Source organism: Panulirus ornatus, chromosome 65 (assembly GCF_036320965.1).
Source record: "Panulirus ornatus isolate Po-2019 chromosome 65, ASM3632096v1, whole genome shotgun sequence".
Classification (NCBI taxonomy): domain Eukaryota; kingdom Metazoa; phylum Arthropoda; class Malacostraca; order Decapoda; family Palinuridae; genus Panulirus; species Panulirus ornatus.
This window is the reverse complement of record NC_092288.1, coordinates 528,543-555,551: the sequence shown is the minus strand read 5'-3', so window position 1 is coordinate 555,551 and position 27,009 is coordinate 528,543. Positions and strand designations below refer to the sequence as shown.

At 39.0% G+C, this 27,009-nt stretch overlaps 1 protein-coding gene and 1 long non-coding RNA gene across 5 annotated transcripts in view; one reads left to right on the top strand and one right to left on the bottom strand.

Moving 5' to 3' along the window:
- The window catches only part of LOC139746613 (uncharacterized), a 257,343-nt gene that overhangs the window by 176,290 nt on the left and 54,044 nt on the right, over positions 1–27,009 (top strand). For 2 of the 3 annotated variants that reach the window (XM_071658029.1, XM_071658031.1), the window contains 5 exons: positions 5,013–5,296; positions 11,055–11,228; positions 19,179–19,355; positions 20,425–20,522; positions 25,078–25,186. In XM_071658029.1, coding sequence (XP_071514130.1) covers positions 5,013–5,296; positions 11,055–11,228; positions 19,179–19,355; positions 20,425–20,522; positions 25,078–25,186 — 842 coding nt within the window. The remainder of the gene's footprint in view (positions 1–5,012; positions 5,297–11,054; positions 11,229–19,178; positions 19,356–20,424; positions 20,523–25,077; positions 25,187–27,009) is intronic. The other variant, XM_071658030.1, reaches the window with a different exon arrangement.
- Positions 9,344–27,009, bottom strand: part of LOC139746616 (uncharacterized) — a 104,773-nt gene continuing 87,107 nt past the window's right edge. For both annotated transcript variants that reach the window (XR_011712181.1, XR_011712180.1), the window contains one exon: positions 9,344–11,216. This is a non-coding gene — a long non-coding RNA (uncharacterized lncRNA). The remainder of the gene's footprint in view (positions 11,217–27,009) is intronic.

Genomic DNA, 27,009 nt, shown 5'->3' with positions numbered 1-27,009 from the left:
GAATAAAGAGAAAAGAGTCATCAAGAGAAGAGAGAAGCCTTAAAAATGGAGGATTAAGATTGACACGATCATGGACTTAGAATTCTACATGGTCATGATGATGTTAACTTTAACTATTTTTGTGAAATAAAGAGCTGTGTCCTTAGGAGAAGGCATAGAAAGAGTCACATTAAAGAAGAGGTAGGATGGACATAAGTAATAAAGTTGTGAATAAACAGAACAAAAAAGTGGTAAATACTGATAGCTCGGAAAATTTTGAGCCTCCATGTTAGGGTTGTGAGGCTAGGGTTGGCTGTGCAAGTGTGAAGCCTTTCTTCATTTTTTATATTTATTTATTTATTTTGCTTTGTCGCTGTTTCCCGTGTTAGCGAGGTAGTGCAAGGAAACGGACGAAAGAATGGCCCAACCCACCCACATACACTTGTATATACATACACGTCCACACACTCATTTATACATACCCATACATCTCAACGTATACATATATATACACACACAGACATATACATATATACACATGTACATAATTCATACTGTTTGCCTTTATTAATTCCCATCGCCACCCCACCACACAGTGAAATAACAACCCCCGCCCCCTTCATGTGCACGAGGTAGCGCTAGGAAAAGACAACAAAGGCCACATTCGTTCACACTCAGTCTCTAGCTGTCATGTAATAATGCACTAAAACCACAGCTCCCTTTCCACATCCAGGCCCCACAGAACTTTCATTGGTTTACCCTAGATGCTTCACATTCCCTGGTTCAATCCATTGACAGCATGTCGACCCCAGTATACCACATCGTTCCAATTCATTCTATTCCTTGCACGCCTTTCACCCTCCTGCATGTTCAGGCCCCAATCATTCAAAATCTTTTTCACTCCATCTTTCCACCTCCAATTTGGTCTCCCACTTCTCGTTCCCTCTACCTCTGACACATATATCCTCTTGGTCAATCTTTCTTCACCCATTCTCTCCATGTGACCAAACCATTTCAAAACACCCTCTTCTGCTCTCTCAACCACACTCTTTGTTAAGAGACATCTCTCTTACCCTATTATTACTTACTTGATCAAACCACCTCACACCACATATTGTCCTCAAACATCTCATTTCCAGCACAGCCACCCTCCTCCGCACAACTCTATTTATACCCCTTGCCTCGCAACCATATAACATTGTTGGAACCACTGTTGCTTTCCGAGATAATGTTCTCGACTTCCACACATTCTTCAATGCTCCCAGAACTTTTGCCTCCTCCCCCACCCTATGATTCACTTCCACTTCCATGGTTCCATCCACTGCCAAATCCACTCCCAGATATCTAAAACATTTCACTTCCTCCAGTTTCTCTCCATTCAAGCTTACCTCCCAATTGACTTGTCCCTCAACCCTACTGTACCTAATAACCTTGCTCTTATTCACATTTACTCTCAACTTTCTTCTTTCACACACTTTACCAAACTCAGTCACCAGCTTCTGCAGTTTCTCACACGAATCAGCCACCAGCGCTGTATCATCAGCCAACAACAACTGACTCACTTCCCAAGCTCTCTCATCCACAACAGACTGCATACTTGCCACTCTTTGCAAAACTCTTGCATTCACCTCCCTAACAACCCCATCCATAAACAAATTAAAAAACCATGGAGACATCACACACCCCTGCCGCAAACCTACATTCACTGAGAACCAATCACTTTCTCTCTCTTCCTACACATACACATGCCTTACATCCTCAATAAAAACTTTTCACTGCTTCTAACAACTTGCCTCACACACCATATATTCTTAATACCTTCCACAGAGCATCCTTATCAACTCTTATCATATGCCTTCTCCAGATCCATAAATGCTACATACAAATCCATTTGCTTTTCTAAGTATTTCTCACATACATTCTTCAAAGCAAACACCTGATCCACACATCCTCTACCACTTCTGAAACCATACTGCTCTTCCCCAATCTGATTCTCTGTACATGCCTTCACCCTCTCAATCAATACCCTCCCATATAATTTCCCAGGAATACTCAACGAAGTTATACCTCTTTTGGGCACTCATTTTTATCCCCTTTGCCTTTGTACAATGGCACTATGCAAGCATTCCGCCAATCCTCAGGCACCTCACCATGAGTCATACATACATTAAATAACCTTACCAACCAGTCAACAATACAGTAACCCCCTTTTTTTTTTATAAATTCCACTGCAATACCATCCAAACCAACTGCCTTGCCGGCTTTCATGTTCCGCAAAGCTTTTACTACCTCTTCTCTGTTTACCAAATCATTCTCCCTAACCCTCTCACTTTGTACACCACCTCGACCAAAACACCCTATATCTGCCACTCTATCATCAACCACATTCAACAAACCTTCAAAATACTCACTCTATCTCCTCACATCACCACTACTTGTTATCACCTACCCGTTTGCCCCCTTCACTGAAGTTTCCATTTCTTCCCTTGCCTTACGCACTTTATTTACCTCCTTCCAAAACATCTTTTTATTCTCCCTAAAATTTAATGATACTCTCTCACCCCAACTCTCATTTGCCCTCTTTTTCACCTCTTGCACCTTTCTCTTGACCTGCCTCTTTCTTCTATACATCTCCCAGTCATTTGCATTATTTCCCTGCAAAAATCGTCCAAATGCCTGTCTCTTCTCATTCACTAATAATCTTACTTGTTCATCCCACCACTCACTACCCTTTCTAACCTGTGCCCACCTCCCATGCTTCTCATGCCACAAGCATGTTTTGCTCAAAACAAATAAAAAAATCATACAATCATGGCCCACACAAAGGTTTCTTTATTGCCATACTTTTGATGCTTGCCAACGGATCCTTTCCACTGTATTTAAAAAGTCAAAATGAGAATTGTCTTTGTACAAAGTTATCTTCTAACTGTGCATAAAAAAGACAGATGAAGAGATATGTGATACCATATAGAATTATAACATTACAATATTATAATACAGTGTAGGACTGTGCTTCATCATTTGATTATAATGCAGAGTAGGACTCTGTCAAAACCTATTATGCTTAAGGAGTATTAAGGTTAGAAATAGTCTTTCACTCTTATCTGTTTTTGTGATAACTACATGAGAGGGTCTTTTTGATATCTTAGCAATTTGCAGAAGTGATTTTTGAACTATTACAAAAATTATTAATGATTTTCCTACTTCTTCATATCTTCATTACCTTCATGATATCTTGCTTGTTAATGCAAACTGCAATGAAGCTGTTTAGGAACTGATAAGGCAAAATTGCAGTCCTTTTTCTTTTCCCTTGATATCGGAAAGATTCATTGCCTTATACCTTGTTATGACACTTATATTAATTAACCTTATTTTTTTCACAGAAATTAGGGGCATCACCAATAAGCGCTAGACTGTACATGCATGTTTGAGTTTCAGGATGTACATAAATACATAGAGAAATTTATACTGTAGATAGTCTGTAACATTATATCTTGTCCAATATATTTAGAAGGAATGCATTATTATTCATACACAATGAAAATATTCAAAAGCATTTTCAGTACCAGGGTGAAGTTTCACTACAAGACTAGCTGAAGTGTGACATTCTGATACATGTCTCTTTCTAAGATGCAAATGTTACAGACAAAAATTAGTACACTTTAAGAACATCAGAATTCTTCCTTGTCTTATATGAAAAAACTCTATAAAGTTGAACATGAGATAACTTTATGTCCTTGCACAACAGTAATTCCAAGTGAGCCCTACTCTCAAACTATGTTATCAAGCCTCGTCCATGTTGTATCTGTGTTCATGTGGACGTAACCTTGTGTGTGTACCTGTGTGCACTCACCAGCGACCAACGATCCCAGCATCTTGTAACGTACATAATATCCCCATAGTCTTGTCCCATTGCTTGAACTACTACCCGCCTCCTGCTACTGGCACACTGTTCCCACCTTTAGCATGTCAAACCTCCACAGACACCTACCCCTCTTAACTGGATGACAATTCCTACATTTCCTTGGTTTTCAGGTAACCAAAAAATGCCAACATAGGAAATGAAATCTGATGCTGATCTTTGTTGATAGAAAATCTTGTATTTATTTATTTTTTTTACCTATAATCTTACATTGGTAATGCATCTGTGGAAATGTTCTTTGTTTCCAAAAAAAAAATATGTTAATGTTGCTATCGTGGATATGTGGCTTTCAAAGTTGCTATTAAGTAGATAGGAATAACTAGCCTACCTGGTTTTCAGCCATCAAAAGAATAAGTAGGAACTCGACATTCTGTTGGTTGATGCTGTGGAGGTAGGTGGCCAGACTTGAGCTTCCACTGCTTGCTGGTCCAAACCTTTTTAGTGCTAGGTAGCAGAACTCTTTACTAATAAGCCTACCAAACCTTAATTTTTTATTGAATGATATCAGGGCTCTAGTTATGAGATTTGAGTGATATTAACAAATGCTAACATCACTGTAGCACTTGCCTCTTTCACTAATCCAGATGTTATGATTGAAATGTCTTACTCAGCATATACCTTGGTGATGTGCACATTCATTTATTCCTTAGAGTGCAACACCAGTAATGCAAAGTATATAGTTTAGGAAATGTGTCATTTGCAGAATGAATACCAGCATGTATTAAGATGTTTTTCTTGCAGCTTGTGTCTCAGCTTTGTAAGTGGCCACCACCTACTGTTTCCTAAGCCTGTTGCTTTTTACTTCTTTTTTTTTTCCCCCAAGCAAAACATAGACAGTAACATGCCATGCTGATGACCTGCATATTTTGTACTTGCTACAGAGTTAGCTCATATTAGTATTGATTTTAACTTAAAACAGAGCCTTTAGAGAGCTGCCTGAAAAAGAATGCCTCTGTAGGATTTGTTTCTCTCCAAGCCTTAGCTGGCCATCCCTCTCTCTCTCTATATGCACAAAAGCCACACTCGCCAGTCCTCTTACCACTGTCTGAACAACTTTTTCTTCAATACTTTAATCCACTAACTTGGATCGTCCTGGTCGCTGCTGATGCAGGGAGCCTGGTGTACGAAAGAGCCGTACTGCCGACAGGCAACTGAAGGACACTGAGTCTGGGTCACCAAATAATGTGGTGGACCTCATGGAAGTTCTGCCAAACATTGACGTTAGTGACATCATGGAGATCCCCAGTGTATTTGAATGTGACGACCAGACACTGCCATGTGACCACACCTCCAAGTTTCGAACAGCCACGGGATGGTGTAACAACCTCAACTTCCCAGCTTTTGGCAAGTCCTTTAGGGCTAACACTCGTCTTCTCAGACCTGCTTATGAGGATGGTAAGTCCATAACTTTTCTTTCTAAAATGATTGGTATAATGATGTAATGTTCATCTTAACTTCATCTCCTTGAGTCGTAACTATCAGAGGGTTGCATCACTGAAGTCATAGATTTAAGTAATTTTTTTTCAATGTGTATATGATTTCATATTTTAAGGCTTAAAAGCTGGCACTTCAAAAGGTTATTAGTCACACTTGTAGCTGAAAATCTTAGTCTTTAAGGGGTTTTTCCTATTGCTGAAGTGGTTTTTTACAGTCAAAATCATGGAGGAAAAGACTGACATGCATTATTCTCCTTGTCCTAAATAGGTATTACGGGCAGTATGTGATTCCCACATAAGAATGTATTAGCTAGCTATGATGTTGAGTAGTATTCAGACAATTATCAGGCACATTACCTGTACTACCCTGCCTGAGTATTGGCAAGGTTAGTGAGGTCTGTGTAGTGAGCCAGCACTTCAGTGGTTATCAAGTTGCAATCCTCTGACTTAGGTGGCTGTCTTTTCTTTCTATGTCATGCACACGTGGCCCACTGGCATTCTGTCCATAAAATCTCTCCTTGTCATGCATAATGCTTGACAACACTCAACTCTCACAGCTCATTCTTTGTAACTAGATATTCCTGCGGTAAGTGCTGTGTGCTAGCCCTGCCTTTTGGCAAAATGGTAGGAACAATAGATAGAACTAGTAGGTAGGAACATTTAGGTAGGAGCAGTAGATAGAAACACTAGATAGAATTAGTTAGTAGGAATATTAGGCAGGAGCATTCGATGGAAGTAGTCAGTAGGGACATTACGTAGGAGCTTCTGTAAAGACTGCGCTAGACTTACACTCTGCTAGTGGCCAGTTGAGGTTAAAGCACTGAAGGCTGAGAAGCAGCACTGGAGTTCACTAGTTATGGAGACTCTATTGCCACAGCCACCCCCTTGAGGGAGCTCCAGAAGGGAACAAGCATCAGAGATATAGATAGATAGAGAAGCCGTTTGAAAAAAGATTTTAGTGCCTTTAGCATTAAGGAGCATGAATACAATATTTCATGAAAGGAGACTTTAGTAATGGAACATGCCTCAGGATATGCCATTAAGGTGGCTGGAGAGAGCACTAACCTCTCTAATAAGATTTGTTGCCACTGCTTTACTTTATCCATCTTGAGTTTTCCTTCAGCAGTGTAGTTTCTCCATCATAATTTATCTATTACCAGTGTTTTTTCCCAACATTGTTAATCCATCATAATTGTTTCTGTCCTGTCGGAGTGTTCTCATTACCTATGTTTCTCAGTCACTATAGTTCATCCAATACCAGTACAATATTCCTTCCCCACCATTGCTAAGTGTCTACCACCAACATAATTTGTCCATCACTATTATTTCTGTGCTGTTACCATTCTTCTGCATTGTAATTCCTTAAATACTGTACCTAATCCAGCACCACAGTTCCTCCACCATCACATTTTGTCCAGCACTAGAGGTCATTATCTACCACAAACAGCTTTTCCACCAGCATTAGGGTCTCCTCAGTCAGCATAGTTTCTCTATCACAAAGACCAATTATTTTTTCCATCCTCATATCATGTCTTTCAATAGTTTTCTCTGACACTAGTGTATCCACTTGTATATTTTCTCCAGCACCATGATGACTATCACCATCTTTGCTTCTGTATTATAGTGTTCTCACTACCACCATACAGTACAGTTGTTGCTGCAGCTCCCTACTGTCTCCAAAACCATGAATTTTCCTCACTCACAGTTTCCTCAGCACCGTCATATCCTCACCACCATTACAATACAGTGCCTTCATAATCTTATTTTCAGTAGAAACTGTAGTACTAGCTAAACGAAAAATTAGCCATTAACACTGTTTTTCTAGTGCCATTGTTTTACTAGTATAATAGTTCCCAGAGTTGTAGGTCTCCCAACACTACCATAGATTCTTAAGTATGATAGTTCCTCCAACACAGTTCTTATTTTCCATTAAATTAGTTCTTCCGGCACTAATACAGCTTTTTCACTGTCGCAAAGTTTCTCCTTTTCATAGTTCCTTTAACACCACAATAGCTTCAGCAGCACCATAGGCCTTCCACTTCCTTAGCTCCTTCAGCACCATCATTTATTGTGCACTACTGTAATTTGTCTAGTCTCATGATTCCCCCAGCAGCACAGAAATATCCTGTAATTACCTATTTGTACTGCATCTCTTGAACATTCTCTACCATCATACAACTTCTTAAATTGATGTATGCTGTCAGTGGTAACCATAGTTTCAGTCATATTATTCCATTTATCCACCACTTATACAATAAAAGTGCTTCTTACATATATTTTACCAAGTTTCCTGGTATGATTCCACATTGTCTTCTGGTTGCTCTATCCCTACATTTATCTTAGAATTGTTCAATGTTTGCATCATCAACATGTTTCAAAAACTTAAAAGTTGTGATCAGGTCACTTGTCACTGATATTTCTTTCTTTCTTTCTTCCAAGGTGGGTAACTTTAAAGCCTCTAGCCTTTCCTTGAAACTCTATGCATCACCAAAGATTCTCGAGCATAAAGTAATAAAGTAATTCTTTTTCCATCTCCATAATATCTCGAATACTACAGTTATTCTGGCATAACTACACAATTTCCAACACCAATGGCTTCCTCATAACCATAGTTTTACAGTATCATAGCATTAGCAGTGTAGTTCTTCCACCATCCTCTTAGCTTTTCTAATAATGTAGTTCATCCAGCACCAACATAGCTTCCAGCCTTGTTATTTCTCTGTGACCACATGATATTCTCCAACACTGTCATACCTTAGCATCATAGACTTCACAGTATGACAGATCTACCACCATTATCATAGTTTTTCCACCTCCATAGCTCCTTGGTGACCATAGATTCTCTAGCAATTGCTCCTTTGCCACCACTAAGGCTTCTATTGTCCCATACTTTCTGCACTTCATGGTTTCTTTATCACAGTACGTCTTCCTCCACCATCATAGTGTTTACACCATCTTCAAAGATTTTCTACTATGATCCTTCCTCACAACCATAGCACTTCTCCCTGATAGTTCCCTCACCACCCTCATAGATATTCCACCACCATTGTCATTTCTCTGCTTCTAAAATTCATCTACCATCACAGCTTCTGCATTGCCATGGTTTCTTCATCATAACTTTACCACAACTTCCATAACTTCTTCACAATTGCTTCTTCCGGAGTAGTATAGCTCAAACACCTCATAGCTTTAATTTCCTTCTCTCTCTTATCTCTGGGGTACGACCACAGTTCCTCCAGCACCATTACAGATCATGCAATATCACCAAAGCCTCTCCAATGTCATCATTGTTCATTTAGATCCATAATATTTTCTCCCACACCAGTCTTCCTTAAGCACCATTATTGTTTTACATCTTTTCTTTTTTCTTTTAAACTATTCGCCATTTCCCGCATTAGCGAGGTAGCGTTAAGAACAGATGACTGGGCCTTTGAGGGACTACCCTCACCTGGCCCAATTCTCTGTTCCTTCTTTTGGAAAATTAAAAAAAAAACGAGAGGGGAGGATTTCCAGCCCCCCGCTCCCTCCCCTTTTAGTCGCCTTCTACGACACGCAGGGAATACGTGGGAAGTATTCTTGCTCCCCTATCCCCAGGGATAATACATATATATATATATATTTATATACACACACATATATATATATATATATATATATATATATATATATATATATATATATATACATATATATATTATTTTTGGGGGGGGGGGGGGCATTTGAGGTGGTTAGGACCCCTTAAATCCTTAACCATTCACGTGGGATGGATCAAGTGCATAAATGTACCTTTTGGAGAATAACTTTAGCATATGAGATCCTCAGCGCCAACCCTACAGGCTGGCAAGACATGCGGGACACCAATCCTTAAGGCAGACTTGCTACCCTTCTAAGTAAATGTACATTAATGATAATCTGAAGTGACTAATATCTCAGCAAATGAAAAATATCCTAAACACTCATGAACCAAGTTAAGAATGTTAACTGGAATAACAATGATAAAGCAGTATATGTATGCAAACAAAACATCTTTTCATTTACTACCTGAAGACAGATCCATCGACATTACAATATGAACAAATGGCACATTAAGATCAACAGAATTAGCGTTAGTATGTTATATTAGTTGAATGAACATATTTACCATTCACATAGTTTCAGTCACAATTTTCTTGTTCAAAGTGGAAGAAATATTCTGTACCAATACATCATGTTTTTAAATGAAAAAGTGAGGACAGCAGAAATCAAGTCACAAACTGTGAACCTTATCTTTTACAGGGAAGGATCAACTTAGATATTGACTATGAATTTAAGTAACAACCACTCCAATATCCATTAAAGCTGCTGCTATATGATTAATTTCACTATATTAGCAGCAACTAAACCTAATCTACTAAATATATCTAATCAAATTACAGTTTTTCATTTGTTCTGGCTTACATATTTACAAACATTACAGCAAAGCATGCCACAGATGGGGAGGGTAAGCTTTATCCAAATCAATGATGTGAAGGATATGCTTAATCCAGAGCAAAGATGGGTAGGGCTAGTTATATGCTGGGCTTTAACTTACAAATAACCAGACCATTATGTACTATAGCAATTGGATTGAATAACCTTAATATAAAATTATGGAGAAATACAAAGCTAATGGGTTAATCCATTTCATTATTAATTTAATCACTCATGCTTCGCTGTATTTTGGGGCCATTAGAGACTTGTTTTACATGCAATGTTTTATTTCTTTCAGCATTACCATCAGCATAACCATAGTCACTTTAACATCATTATTTCATCATCACCATATTTCCTCCAAAACCACTGCTCATCCTTCATCATTACCTTAGTTTCTTCAGCAACACCAGAGCTCTTCCAGTGCCACTACAATTCCCCCAACACCATCATAGCTCTATTTGTTCCTTCAGTACCACAAAAATTCCCCTAACACCACCAGAGCTACACTATGACCACAATATTCCTCCAGCATCACTGTAGCTCCACTATAACTACCACAATTCCTCCCACATCACTAGCTCCACCATCACTATCATAGTTCCTCAAGCTTTAAGTTAGCTCCCTTTACTCTGCAATAGCTCCTCAATCACCACCAAAGCTCCTCATTCACCATCATGGTTCCTCCAACATCACCCTAGTTCTGTTAAAACCGTCCTAGCTCTACCATTACCACCATGATTTTTCTAACACCACTTTAGCTTTTCTAGCATTACCATCATATCTCAAACACTGCTAGAGCCCCTCCAGTCCTACCATAGTTCCTTTGGGATTACCATAGATATGCCAACACCACAATGGTTTCTTCAGCACCACCATAGCTCCAGTTCTACTGTATCCCATCCAAGCCTACCATAGCTTTTATAGCACTATGATACCTCTTTCATTACTTCTGTAGCTCTTCTAGTTCTACCATACCTCCTACAATACCATTATGTCTTTTCCAGCATCACCATAACTCTTTCAGCAACAGCATAGTTTCTCCAGCACCACCACCATACCACCATAGTTTCTACAGTACAACTGTAACCACCCAAATCATAACCTTACCACCACCAAAAATGCCATATCTCCTCCAACACTACAGTAGATCCCCAGCACCACCATAACACTTGAAGCACCATCAGAACTCTTCCAGCACCACCATAGTATCTCAAGCATCATCGTGGCTGACTCAGTACCCCAATATTTGTATGTACTCTCAACAGGGTTGACGAAGCCTCGTAGCATGTCTGTGACAGGTAGCATCCTGCCATCGCCTCGACTCATTTCCACTAATATGCACAATGATGTGTCGGCTCCTCATGTCCGCTACACACTTATGGTCATGCAGTGGGGCCAGTTCATTGATCATGACATCATCTTCACCCCTGTTAACAAAGGTGAGAGAATGGATATGAGTTGTGCATAAGTTTAGGAGTATGTTGTGTTTGCAAGTTTGTAATTACCTATTTATGTAGTACAGGAAAGAAGATCTATGCTCGTGAACTTTCTTTTCCATCAAACATCTTTTTAAGCTTTTGTATACTGCCAGCATTCAGTTTCATCTCTTAGCTTATTCCAATCATTCATCACTCTCATGCTAAAAATACTCATCCTTTTTAACTCTTGGTTGTGCAATTGATGCTTGAAAAAAGAATTAAAGGTGCACAGAAAAAAATAACAACCATAATCTTTCTCTTATGAAGAGGACTCAGTCATTCCTAGTTTAGGAAAACACATTATTTACCTGACTGGTTAGACCTAAGTACACAAAAAAATTTATGTAATTAGGTGCACAAAACACTGTCAAAGCCATTATCTTTCCTGATGAATGAAGAGGTAAGCATTCCTAGTTTAGGAAAACCATATTTACTGGATTGGGCAATAATTAATACAGATGGAGAAGGCATGGTGGTTGTTGTACAGGTGGCAGTGGGTATCAGGGATGCAAAAAGGCCTTACCAAAGGTGTGTAACAAACCACCATGGTCACTAGCAGATTACTGAGGCCTCCTGGCAGCATAGTGACTTATCCTCTGTTTGGATTGCCATCTTTGGCCTGCCAAGAGAGCTTATGGTTTACATAATATTCAGCTTGTGGTTAGAAACCAAGTTTGTAGCTTGACATCCATAGTAACAAAATAATTAACAAGCTTCTTCCATAGCTTCTTGATATCCATAGCTTCTTGATATAACCTCTGGTTGTTTTGCCATAGCACCACCTGAAAAACTATTTATTATCTGCATTACACTGAATTAAAAGTTTGAAGATTGACCAGATCACCCCTTAATCTTCTCTTCCTTACTGAATAGGTGTATGGCTCCCAGTCTTTTACTGTAGCTTATCTATCGTGAATCAAGCATCATTTTTGCAACCCTGTTCTGGACTTCTAAATAAGAATTTTGTGATTCTTTAAGTGTGATGACAAGACTAGGAAGCATAATCTAGTTTTTGGACCACATGTTGTGAATGATTTGCTGAACATTTTGTTATCCAAGTTCTTTAATGTTAATTTAGCATTTGGTAGAAGACCTTTTGTCTCAATGAAATTCCAGATGTGGAACTCTGGTGATAGGCCAAGCACAAAGTCACCCAATTCTCTAACACACAATTTCCTGTTGCCTATTTCCTGGTTAATATAATTTCATGCCAGGTAATAATCTTTCCTTGTGTCCCATCCTTATTATTACTTTTCATTTACTCAAGAGGGTGAGAGGGTGAAGGCATGTACAGAGCATCAGATTGGGGAAGAGCAGTGTGGTTTCAGAAGTGGTAGAGGATGTGTGGATCAGGTGTTTGCTTTGAAGAATGTATGTGAGAAATACTTAGAAAAGCAAATGGATTTGTATGTAGCATTTATGGATCTGGAGAAGGCATATGATAGAGTTGATAGAGATGCTCTGTGGAAGGTATTAAGAATATATGGTGTGGGAGGCAAGTTGTTAGAAGCAGTGAAAAGTTTTTATCGAGGATGTAAGGCATGTGTACGTGTAGGAAGAGAGGAAAGTGATTGGTTCTCAGTGAATGTAGGTTTGCGGCAGGGGTGTGTGATGTCTCCATGGTTGTTTAATTTGTTTATGGATGGGGTTGTTAGGGAGGTGAATGCAAGAGTTTTGGAAAGAGGGGCAAGTATGAAGTCTGTTGGGGATGAGAGAGCTTGGGAAGTGAGTCAGTTGTTGTTCGCTGATGATACAGCGCTGGTGGCTGATTCATGTGAGAAACTGCAGAAGCTGATGACTGAGTTTGGTAAAGTGTGTGAAAGAAGAAAGTTAAAAGTAAATGTGAATAAGAGCAAGGTTATTAGGTACAGTAGGGTTGAGGGTCAATTCAATTGGGAGGTGAGTTTGAATGGAGAAAAACTGGAGGAAGTGAAGTGTTTTAGATATCTGGGAGTGGATCTGGCAGCGGATGGAACCATGGAAGCGGAAGTGGATCATAGGGTGGGGGAGGGGGCGAAAATTCTGGGGGCCTTGAAGAATGTGTGGAAGTCGAGAACATTATCTCGGAAAGCAAAAATGGGTATGTTTGAAGGAATAGTGGTTCCAACAATGTTGTATGGTTGCGAGGCGTGGACTATGGATAGAGTTGTGCGCAGGAGGATGGATGTGCTGGAAATGAGATGTTTGAGGACAATGTGTGGTGTGAGGTGGTTTGATCGAGTAAGTAACGTAAGGGTAAGAGAGATGTGTGGAAATAAAAAGAGTGTGGTTGAGAGAGCAGAAGAGGGTGTTTTGAAATGGTTTGGTCACATGGAGAGAATGAGTGAGGAAAGATTGACCAAGAGGATATATGTGTCGGAGGTGGAGGGAACGAGGAGAAGAGGGAGACCAAATTGGAGGTGGAAAGATGGAGTGAAAAAGATTTTGTGTGATCGGGGCCTGAACATGCAGGAGGGTGAAAGGAGGGCAAAGAATAGAGTGAATTGGAGCGATGTGGTATACCGGGGTTGACGTGCTGTCAGTGGATTGAATCAAGGCATGTGTATGGGGGTGGGTTGGGCCATTTCTTTCGTCTGTTTCCTTGCGCTACCTCGCAAACGCGGGAGACAGAAAAAAAAAAAAATTACTCAAGACTTAATTTCAACAAACATTTGTCAGACCAACTCTTGAGTTTGTACCCCCTTTTTTAGATGATGCAGTCTTCATCGTTCTTTACTTCCCTTGTGATCTTAACATCATTTGCAAACACTTTTAGGTGTGAGCCTAGTCCATCTACCATGTTATTTATAAAAACTGAGAGGAGCCGTGGTCCCAAAATTGAGCCACATGTGACCACAGCCCATTGCAAGAGTAATCCTTTGACCTATGTCCTAATGCTCTCATATACTAAGTTCTAAGTTAATGATTTTAATATTGAAGGAGTCACCCTCTTATTCCTGCCTGAAGATTCAGCTTTTGAAACAACGTTCTATGTAGTAATTACCTAGATATTTGTAAATACCTGTATATACTGTACAGGGAGAGTATTACACTTGTGAAGACCAATCTCCTGAACGTTGTCCACCAACATGAAATGTCAAATTTAAGTATTCTGTTTGCATTAACAATCTCCTCATTCACTCTGTTCCATTCATCCAACATCTCTCAAAGGCCTGTATCACACTAACAAGTCTTTTAGCTGTCCAGAAACACATAATCTATCCACCCATCTCTTTTGCAAGTGTTTTGTAATTGCCTTTTCATACAGTATAGGGAAAGAGCTCTACACTTATAGGGCTGCATTTCTTGAATTTTATGTATTGCAGGCATTTGCCATTTCATCACATTTTTTCTTACCCTTTCACTAAAACAGTACTTATACACATCCTTGCTGATGAGCTTGTTATGACATCTTTCACTAAAACAGTACTTCTATGCATCCTTGCTGATGAGCTTGTTATGACTTCTGGTTATATTGTTGTTGCATCTCATGAACAACTGCTCACTGTTCACATTGTCCAACTGGTTTAGAAACTTAGTATTCAGGTCACCCCTTACTCTTCCTTCATCTACAGTCCTCATCCTCTCAATGTAGTTCAGCTATCTTAATATAGGTACCATCTTAACAGGCCTTCTTTGGACTTTTTTGAAAAATCTTGGTTTTTTAAGTGTGGTGACCAGACCTGAGAAGCATATTTCTGTTTGAATTTCATTTTCGCTGAAAATAGTTTACAAAACATTTTTTTTTTCCATGTACTTAAGTTTGAATGGAATATGTACCTGCAAACAGTTCATCTCCCCATTTTCCTGAGGGTGTAGCTCTGGCAATAGGTAAAACACAGTTTTAATCCTTAGGTCTCTTTTGCATACAGATTCCTTTAGCTTATTTCTTGTTAGCTAGTTGCATTGCATTTGTGTACTTACCTAATTGTAATTACCAAATTACAGTGTATGGGGAAAAGTCTTACACTTCCAAGGCTCCATCTCTTAAATTTTCTTTACTATCATACAACTTATTAATTTTCTGTTTACTCTTTGCATTCACAGTCTCATTATTTAGCATGTTCATCTCATCTGCTACTCTTACTGTAAAAGTATTATATTTTTTGACATGTTTAATATTTAGTTTCTTCTTATGATCATTGTTTTGCTTATTTTACAGGACATTTTACTCTCAACTCTATCACTTTCATTCCATAATTCATGTGTGAGTTATGGGGAGACAGTTTTACACTCATATTGCCCCTTCTCTTAAACTTATACATGTGTAACCATGTCTTTACTCCCATATATGTATGTACTCACACTCACACACCCTGTCCCATGCTAGGTACCCAAATCCAAAAGATTTCTGGAGTAAAATAAATGTGACAGTTGTTTGCTTTACATATCATACTTTTGAAACATTAATAAAATGCAGGAAGCTTGGGAACATCAGATCACACCTTACCACACAGCCAGATAATTACCTCAAAATTTTTTTAATATAGCTTTATCCTGTATCAGAAGCATAAGCATATGGGCACCGGATGTGTGCGTGTCAACTATCCCCCCAAAATCCTGGCAGGCTAGGTCATATGGGCAAATTGTTCCCTCAGATCCAGGCACTGCCAGATTTTTTTCCTTTGCATTTCCCTTGTATCTGGGCACTCTGATTTTTCTAATCATGACTCTGCTTTCAACTTCAGCCTCCCTCAACCATTTTTACTAACTTTTACTCCCAGAAGTTTATAATCATCCACAATTCTAATTTCTTCACCATGCAAACTGATCTTATGATCATTGGTAAAGCGGTTACCGTTCCTGACTCTGAAGCGTTCAAGGGCCACCCAGGGTTGAGTGCATAAGTTCAAATCCTGGCTATGGCAGTCCGTCCACACTCAACCCACCTGTTCATCTACCCTTGGGGATGGTCGATAAAATGGGTACCTGGCTCAGGCTAGGATATCTATATATTTGTGGCAGGGGTGTGTGATGTCTCCATGGTTGTTTAATTTGTATATGGATGGGGTGGTTAGGGAGGTAAATGTAAGAGTTTCGGAGAGAGGGGCGAGTCTGCAGTCTGTTGGGGATGAGAGGGCCTGGGAAGTGAGTCAGTTGTTGTTTCCTGATAATACAGCTGTAGTGGCTGATTCAAGTGAGAGGCTGCAGAAGATGGTGACTGAATTTAGAAAAGTGTCTGAACGGAGAGAGTTGAGAGTTTTTGTGAATAAGAGCAAGGATATTAGATTAGTACCCAAATCCAAAAGATTTCTCCATTCAAACTTACATCCCAATGGATGTAAGTTTGAATGGAGAAAAATTGGAAGTGAAGTGTTTTAGATATCTGGGAGTGGACTTAGCAGGAAATGGAACTATGGAAGTGGAAGTGAGTCACAGGGTGGGGAAGGGGGCGAAGGTTCTTGGAGCGATAAAAAATGTGTGGAAGGAGAGAACGTTATCTCGAAGCAAAAATGGGTCTGTTTGAAGGAATAGTAGATCCAACAATGTTATTTAGTTGTGAGGCATGCACTATAGATAGGGTTGTACGGAGGAGGGTGGATGTGTTGGAAATGAAATGTTTGAGGACATTATGTGGTGTGAGGTGGTTTGATGAGTCAGTAATGAAAGGATAAGAGAGATGTGTGGAAATAAAAAGTGTGGTTTGAGAGAGAAGAGGGTGTTTTGAAATGGTTTGGACATATGGAGAGAATGAGTGAGGAAAGATAGACAAAGAGGATATATGTGTCAGAGATGGAGGGAAGAAGGAGAAACAGGAGACCATATTGGAGGTGGGAGGATGGAGTGAAACAGATTTTGAGCAATTGGGGCCTGAACATACAGGAGGGTGAGAAGCCTGCATGAAATAGAGTGAATTGGAACATTGTGGTATACCAGGGTCAACATGCTGTCAATGGACTGAACCAGGGCATGTGAAACATCTGGGGTAAACCATGGAAAGGTCTGTGAGGCCTGGATGTGGATAGGGAGCTGTGGTTTCAGTGCTTTACACATGACAGCTAGAGACTGAGTGCAAATGAATGTGGCCTTTTTTGTCTGTTTTCCTGGTACTACTTCACTGAAGCAGGGGGTAGCAATACTGTTTCCTGTGGTGTGGGGTAGTGCCAGGAATGAATAAAGGCAAACATGTATGAATATGTACATGGGAACCTTGATAAGGGCCTCAGCTGCCCATGCCATCTCAGCATGAAAAAAAAAAGTCCCTTCTCAAAATTAGCAACTTACTTTTATTTCCCTTCACTTTCAGCATCCTTATCCTACATACATAAATGCCCACCATTTTATCCAGCATTTCCTTTGATTTAGTTAACAATACATTATCAGCTTCTTAGCTTCAACTACTTGCATTTTGTTTCTCCATGATTAAGCATCCCACTACAGTCACCCTACTCTGCTCAAACTTGATGCAATGCACCATCCAAAAAAGCATTGAATAATTATGGTGACATCACACAGCCTTGACACATTTCCTCTTATGTCAAACCTCTTAATCATATCACCACTTACTCTCACACATTAATTACTTCCATTTTACTAGCTCTTTTATAGCTTTCAGAAATCCTCCATGCACACCAGTTAGAGTCAAAACTTTCCAAACTGCTTTTTATATTAATTCATAGTCGATTTCAAGATTATGAGGAAAATAAAGAATGAAAATGATTTCTTCAGCCTACAAGGGGGCTAGGACAAACCTCAAGGAGGTCAGATAAATGGATGATGAGATTCACTCCAAGTAAGAACAAGGTGATGAGGATGGGAAAAAAGGACTTGGTGTAATTATTGCCCAGCTGGAAATTAATTACATTAATCCTTATATGAAAGCTTCTCATTTGGAAAACTATGAAAGAGGCAGATTGTCAGCTGGCAAATATACAAATTGCATTCAGATATATTGAAAAGGACATGTTCATAAAATTATGCACTAGATATGTCAAACCAAAACTGGACTATACCTTGCAAGTTTGGTCACTGCTTCTAAAGAACCATGAAGATCTGATTGAGAGGATGCAGACAAGAGCAACTCAGATGGTACTTGAATTAAGATAAATAAGCTATATCGAAATATGAGATGCAGAGGGCTGCAAAGCTGTCCACTGTGGAGGAGAGGAGAGAAAGCAGGTACCTAATAAGAGCCTAGAAGTTTGTAAATCAGCTGGATGATATTGACTGGGAACCATCTCAAGAGATGCGCTGCACCAGATTATCCAGAGGACATGACAAAAGCTGGGTAAAATGCATGTTAGAAAGGATGTAAAGAAGTACAAGTTAAGCGCTAGGATATTGGATGATTGTGATAAATTTAATAGAGGTAGTGAATTGTGGCAGTTTACAGAGGTTTAAAAGACTGCTTGGTGACACAGAAATTTCAGGAGATGGGACCACACAGGTATAGAACTCTACCCTCATACTGTAAAACTGATAATTTCAAAAGGTAATTACTTTACCATATGCCTTCTGTGAACCCTTAGAAACTGTATGCTCCTTGTGCTTTTTCTCTGAATTCTTCTCCGCAACTCGTTTAAGTACAAAAAAATTAATCTGCACTCCATTTTCATTTGCAAAATAAGGCATAACCAAATCTTGATTAATGAAAATATACATAGTTTTCATTTATATGAAATATAGTTTGTAGATTTTCCAGTGATTGTTGCTGTGAGTCTGTACCCTGTTGGCTAAATGGTAACATTTATCTTGCTGAAAAAGTTATATGAATTGAATAAATTGAATGAATTATACTAAGGCTGTATCATATCAGAATCATTGCAAGTTCTTATGCTTTTAAGTAAACAATGTGACGTTCGTAGTCTGTTAAGTAATGGTAAACTAGTATTGGATGAATAACTGGAGCCATGTCATCTTGAGTAAATAGTTTTAGTTTTATACCCTGTTTAGAAGACAATGAACATTTGCATGTACGTTTGTAATCAACAGGGTTTCAGGATTCTATCCTTGACTGTCGGCGGTGTGACTCTCCCCAGACTGTCCACCCAGAGTGCTTCCCTATTTCCATCCCCACCAATGACCCATTCTTCCCCCCGGTCAACATCTCTTCCGGCCAACCCTTCTGCATCCCACTCACTCGCTCCATGCCTGGCCAGCTCACTCTTGGTAAGTTCCTCTGCATAAGCTCAAATCCTTAATGATACTTCTTCATGAGGTCATTATTTCTATTTTAGTATCTGCATTTCATCCTAGTTTGAGTTTTTAGTCCAATGAAACATCTCATTTATGCACTGTAAAATTGATGATGCCATTCAATGAGCCCCTGCTGCTCATAACTGTGTATATATGGATAAAGTAACTTCAAAATTACATACATTAACCCTGAGTCTGTGCTATACTTTTTGGAAAAATTTTGTTCATTGTGGGTCTTTACATTTAAAATCTTTCAGAGCACAGGTAATGCTAACTTTTTAGTCTTTAAGATCTTGCTTCTTTAGTTAGGTTTTAGTTCAACCTCTTTTCACTGTTTTTAGCTGTCTTTACATTTAAAATCTTTCAGAGCACAGGTAATGCTAACTTTTTAGTCTTTAAGATCTTGCTTCTTTAGTTAGGTTTTAGTTCAACCTCTTTTCACTGTTTTTAGCTTGCATTAAAATAATATTTTGTTTGGTACAGTGCTTCAAATCCACTTCAGAAAACAAAAATATTTGCAAGAGCCAAATGGCCTCAGAAATCAGAGAGAATGTCCATAGAAGTCAGAAAAAAATAACTCCCATTCTTTAATGGTTTTTCTATGCTGTCTCATAACATATATTAAGTTGTTAATGAACACAGGACAATCAAGAAGTAGATCATGGTAGCAGGTACAACAAGTAATCAAAGAGTGAATCAAGTAAGCATTGTAAATATTTAAAAAGGTGGAAATAGATGGCTGATCTAGATAAATTAAGCACAATAGACAAACAGTAAACACTGTTATGAAATTTCACAGCAGTAGGGCTACTCATTTGCAAGGATATATGTTTTATTCTTTATTTAGCAAAAGCTTTTAGTTTAATCAGCTTAGCACCAATTTTCAGTGTTGTTTCAGAATCTGGGAATAGTTTCTGCCATTCTGTGAACATCAATTCCTCAAAAACCAAAGTATGATATCGTGTATTTTTTTGATGTCTCTGAGATCTTAATGGACTTAGCTCTTTCTAAAATGATATCCACTTGTTCCCTTCTAATGCAGGTTACCGGGAACAGATTAACCAAGTGACAGCCTTTGTTGATGCCTCACATACATATGGCTCTGACAAGTGTGAGCAACGACAACTTCGTAGCTTGAAGGTAATCTGTTCTAACTAAACTGATCTTGCTGAGGTTTAACAAACTGCCTTATCTAACTCTGGTTTTGTACTGTACGTACCTGTTTTAGTAAACATCATCCATAAGACATTTATTAATAGTACCTGATATTGTAGATACTTTGTCGCTGTCTCCCACGTTAGTAACATAGCGCAGGGAAACAGACGAAAGAATGGCCCGACCCACCCACATACACATGTATATACATACACGCCCACACATGCACATATACATACCTATACATTTCATCATATGCATATACATACAGAGACATATACATATATACACAAGTACATATTCATACTTGCTGCCTTCATCCATTCCCATCGCCACCCTGCCACACATGAAATCCCCCCCCTCCCCCTGTGCTCGCACGAGGTAGTGCCAAGAAAGACAACAAAGGCCACATTCGTTCACACTCAGTTTCTAGGTGTCATGTGTAATGCACCGAAACCACATCTCCCTCTCTACATCCAGGCCCCACAAACTTTCTATGGTTTACCCCAGATGCTTCACATGTCGACCCTCGTATAAGCATTGTTCCAATTCACTCTATTCCACGCACGCCTTTCACCCTCCTGTATGTTCAGGCCCCGATTGCTCAAAATATTTTCCACTCCATCCTTCCACCTCCAATGTGGTCTCCCACTTCTCCTCATTCCCTCCACCTCTGACACATATATCCTCTTTCTCAATCTTTCCTCATTCATTCTCTCCATGTGACCAAACCATTTCAACACACCCTCTTCTGCTCTCTCAACCACACTTTTTATTACCACACATCTCTCTTTCTCTTTCATTACTTACTCGATCAAACTACCTCACACCACATATTGTCCTCAAACATCTCATTTCCAACACATTTACCCTCTTCTGCACCACCCTGTGTATAGCCCAATCCTCGCAACCATATAACATTGTTGGAACAACTTTTTCCTTCAAACATACCCATTTTTGGTCTCCGAGATAACGTTCTCGTCTTCCACACATTCTTCTACGCTCCCAGAACCTTCACCCCCTCCCCACCCTGTGACTCACTTTCACTTCCATGGTTCCATCTGCTGCTATATCCACTCCCAGTTTTTCTCCATTCAAACTTACCTCCCAGTTGACTTGTCCCTCAACCCTACTGAACCAAATAACCTTGCTCTTCACATTTACTCTCAGCTTTCTTCTTTCACACTTTACCAAACTCAGTCACCAAGTTCTGCAGTTTCTCACCTGAATCAGCCACCAGCACTGTATCATTAGCGAACAACAACTAACTCACTTCGCAAGCCCTCTCATCCACAACAGACTGCATACTTGCTCCTATCTCCAAAAGTCTTGCATTCACCTCCCTAACAACCCCATCCATAAACAAATTAAGCAACTATGGGGACATCACACACCCCTGCTGCAAAGCGACATTCACTGGGAACCAATCACTTTCCTCTCTTCCTGCTAGTACACATGCCTTACATCCTCGATTAAAACTTTTCATTGCTTCTTGCAACTTACCTCCCATACCGTATACTTTTAATACCCATGATGATAAATATCTGCTGTTGTGGATGTTTATTGTTGTAAGCAATTGTTGTGGATGCATATCTTCCACCCCCACCCCTCCCCAGATACTACAATTGCCTTTTCCACTTTAATGAGGTAGTATCAGGAATAAATAATGACTTAGAGTACACATGTCCAGTTCTAGATTTTGTGTTTTATGTACTAAAACCAAAACTCATCATTCACAAATTTTCTATCTCTCTATGTCTTTAACATCCATTAAGGAATTCCCACCAAGGGGGTTGCCATGACAAAAGTCTCCATTTATCCCTATCCTTACATTCCTTCCTCACATACACCATTCCAAACATTCTTCCACCATTTCTCTCATTCCAGTACTCTTCCACTCTATTTCCTCAAATCAGAGGTGGTCTTCTTCTCACATTTACACTTTAATTCCACTATCATACATTCTTGAAAACTCCCTGTCTTGCTTTCTTTCCATATGCCCAAACCTCCTCAAAATATTACATTTCACCCATGCTACCACCCAGCAATTCATTCCATTTGCATTTGCTGCCATACCAGATTTGCATTTGCTGCCATACCAAACGATATTTTAACACCATATTTTTATTCAGCATGAAAAATACTTCTTATAGTAACTTTGTAAAGAAAATTTATTTTCATGAGAAAAATGTCAAAAATTGAAGGGTATTTTTTAGCTGAGAAAACTTTTTGTTTCAAAATTGAAAGATAAGATATTCAAATACTTCTATATCTGAAATAATCAAGTCTTTAAAGAGTTAATATAAGTTTAAATTTGGCCTAACTTTTCAACAGTTTATAATTACAATGTACATATATTTATATATATCCACTGTATGTACATTTTTAATCAAGTCAGGGGCACACTTTCGGTGCTTGCCATAGGCGCTGTTTCCCCTAGATACACGCCCATATGTATACAGAAACTTTTGCTCAATTCTCCATCCACTCTGACACATGCATTTGCTCCTCTACAAAATGCTTTCACACCATTTAGCATTTGTCTCCCTACTCCATGTATCCTTATCACATCACATAAAGCACTCCACTCAACTGTCACACACTTTCTCCGGATCCATAAAAGTTGTATACAGCTTCTTAACTTTCATTAGATACTTTTCCAAAGTAATTTTCACCACAGAAATCTGATCCACACCTCTGCCTTTCCTATAACCCCCTTGCTCATTTATTCTGCATTCAGTCACTTCTATCACTATATCAGTAAACGCTCTCGCATACAATTATATATTCTTATATCCATATGTTCTTCCCCACTCCTTTGCTGAACTTCCACCGGTACATTCCTTATGAGTGATCCACCATTCGCCTTTTCTTCCCTTCCGTGGCATTTCTAATCTTATCCATCCACCATACATTTCCCATTTATTCTTATATCTCAACATTGTATCATATTAGTAATTCTATAACTTTTAACAGTCTTTCTCTAAACATTTAAAATACCTCATTCACACAGGACTGCAGCCCTACATTCACTGCTGCTTCATCTAAGTTTTCAGCCATACTTCTTTCATACTCCTCCTTGCTTTCTTTCTGACTCATCTTCAAGCTTGCCAGCACTTTCACCTCTCCACTCTTCCTGACGCCATAGTTCCTCTTTTCGCAGATCTTCGCCTTCACAAGAACTGCAGTATGTTCTGAATCTCCAAAGAATCTTCTCACAACTCTAACATCCAGCACAATTTTTTATCAATTGCCACATAGTCTGGCAAACTGTTTTGTTCTTCTCTGCCATCATTTTTCATCCCTGTATTCTGTGGATCATCTTGTGCTGAAAAAAGGGGTTTGCTATGAACAAACCTTTTAGCACAAACACTCATAAGATAACTTCCATTCTTACCTACTCCAGGTACTCCCCATTTACCAGCTATCTTGCCAATTTCATCACATCCCACCTTTGTGCTCATATCACCCATTATAACCACATTTCTCTCCTTCTCACACTCATTTATACAGTCTTTCAAAATCTCTCCAGAAATGCTGGATTTCATATGTTGCACAGTCTTTATATTCACAAGCAGATACACACATAAACATGCATACTTCACAATTCCAATTTTTCCTATTACCCACATTATTCTTAATCCATTCCATCCATACTCTGTAACACCTTCCCATACTCTTGGATTCCTTGGTAGGGCTGTTGAATTTAAGTTTAGGGAAATTATTGTAACTCTTTATAGTTCACTGTTGCATCTCCATCTTGGATGTGTTCAATTTTGGTCACCCTACTTGAAGAAAGAAATAAACAATGGAGAAAGTGAGAAATATGTCCCATGAAAGCCAACAAAATGACTTGAATTTATATAACCTAGAAGTGTAAAGGTTACGAGGCTTTAATAACCTTGATTTAACAAACTAGTGTAAGACTTTATTCATCTAATTTAATTCAGCTTGTAGGAATGGATACAAACTCGAAGGCAGACGTTTTACCTTGAATGAGGCAAAGACTGTTTCTTCAACAGGATTATCATATGGAATGATTTGCTGGAGTGGTTCAAAACAGTACTACAGATGCATTTAAGGATGGACTTGATAGTTATTTTGTTTTAAGTCCTGGACTAAAATTATTTGCACCTACTTAAGTCTTATTGTCAGTTCACAGATTTTTCTCTTTAAATTATCTGTATGCCTTTCTGCTTTTACCACATTAATCTACAAGTCTCTGATATCCTCCTCTATCACAAAGCTTCAAAGGAACCGAGTGGTCAGTTGCTTTTTGAATTCCTTGTTATCTGCACATGCCTTTTGTCAGTAAAGGAAGCATCAGATCCTTCAAATACTATCAATCTCTCTCTATCTAATTTTGATGCCCATTGAGGTTCATAAAGATCAGGCACCCAAAACTCTTCCATGAAGAGTTCAAGAGACAGCTTACTTCTTAGAGATGCCCAAGTAACAGCTTGTTATTAGTAGACCCTTAGATGCAGATTTTTATCTCCATAATCAGGGAACAGATTATTTTTATGTTTCTGTTTCCCAGGATGGATTGCTGAAGGCAACACCCAACCCACTGCGAGGGAAACCCCTTTTGCCTACTGATTCAGAAAACCACGAGTGCCAGGCACCATCAGGACGATGCTTCACTGGAGGTGAGTTCTGTGGCACAGGGGAACACTTTCATACCTCTTTCCTATATGATGTTTTCCTGTTAGCAGCTTTCAAGCTGATTTGGTTTGGAGAGAAAGACAGTTTTTGGAATCTGTCAGAGCAGTTGAGGCATCCAGGTATTGTAGTGAAAATTGATTAAAATTTTGTAAAAATTTGCAGATGCAGCATCCATTTTTCAACCACTGATTGATAAAATTATTCATTAGACTGTTCATAATGTTTTGACCACTGGAAAGGGAAACAACAAAGTATGACTTACAGGACATTCACACACTTTTCCATAAGTTCTTCAGGAGCCAGTTGTCAGTTAAAGAGCCACTAATCAGGCTAAAGTATTTAGAGGGAAAAATTGTAGAGAATAATGTAAGGATATGAGAGGAGCTGATTAACAGGTTCAAAAGTGTTTTAACAGTGGAAGACACTTTAGTTGCATCACTAGAGAGATGGAATGGGGAGGTTTTGGATATCACTGAGATCTCTAGGAAAGAGTAAAGACATTAGCACAATACTAAACAGAATTGATCCATATAAGGCTCATGGTCTTGATGAAATTTCACCATATGTGCTAAAAACACTAAAAAACACTTGGATTACTGTTCAACATATCCCTGGAGGAGGCAAAGTGCCAAGGGAATGGAAAAGGGCAAACGTCATACCTATATATAAGTAATGAGATTAGGAATGGTCGTTGAACCACAGACTGCCAAGTCTCAGTAACAAGTGTGTTCTGCAAGGTTCTGGAAAAGATTATTAGAAAGCCTGTGGATGACTTTCTATGAAGGAGAAATTCCCTGAGACAGTATAATTTCAGGGAGAGGAGGTCATGTGTTACAAACTTCTTAGTGTTCTGTGAAAGAGTGAGCTCATGGCTGGATGAGAGGCAAGTCTGGATAAACTTTCTCTATCAAAACTGCTAGAAATCATTTGACACTGCCACATGGGAGGCTGATTAAGTAGCTGGATCATCAGGCAGAAATAGGGGGACTCCCATAATGGGAGGTAGCAAAGGATGCATGCTTAAGGAGTCTTGTCCAAATGCGTTGAGGTTACTAGCTGAATGCCATATGGTTCAGTTGTGGGACCATTACTCCTCATGATCTATATTAATGACTTCCATAAAGGTATGGAATCCTACTAAATCCTACTAGAAATTGATTATAGATGCAAAGGTCATGACAGTAGTGAAGAGTGAGGAGGATTGCATCAGCTTATAAGGGGACATAAACAGACTCCAAAGTTGAATTGAAACGGTTGATGAAATTCAAACTGAACAAATATAAAGTAACAAGGATGGGACAAGGCAAAATGGCCTAAGTTTGAATATTACCAAGCAGGAAATAAGTTTCAGGATTCTGTGTGCGAGAAGGACTTCAAAGCCGACATTGTTCCTGACCTGTTGCCAGAGTGCCTTATTAAGAGAATAGTTAGAGAGACGAACTTTGTTCTTGTAAATATCAGAATAACCTTCAAGTATATGGATAAGGAAATATTTACCGAGCTATTCTTATCCAACCCAAGTCCAAGACTAGAATATGTTTCTTAAGTTTGGTCACCATACATACTGAAGCACCATAGAGAACATCAAAAGGAGGACAACAAAGATGGAATCAGGATTGAGAAAACTAAGTTAAAGGGAAAGGCTGAAGGCTTTAAATTTACCCACCTTGTAAGAGAGAAGAGTGAGGGGTGACCTTATCTCAACCTTTAAGTTTTCAAAAGAGATTAACAATGTAGACAGTGAACAGTTCTTGAAGAGAGATGTAGGGATACAACAGCCAGAGGACACAACATGAAATTATAAAGA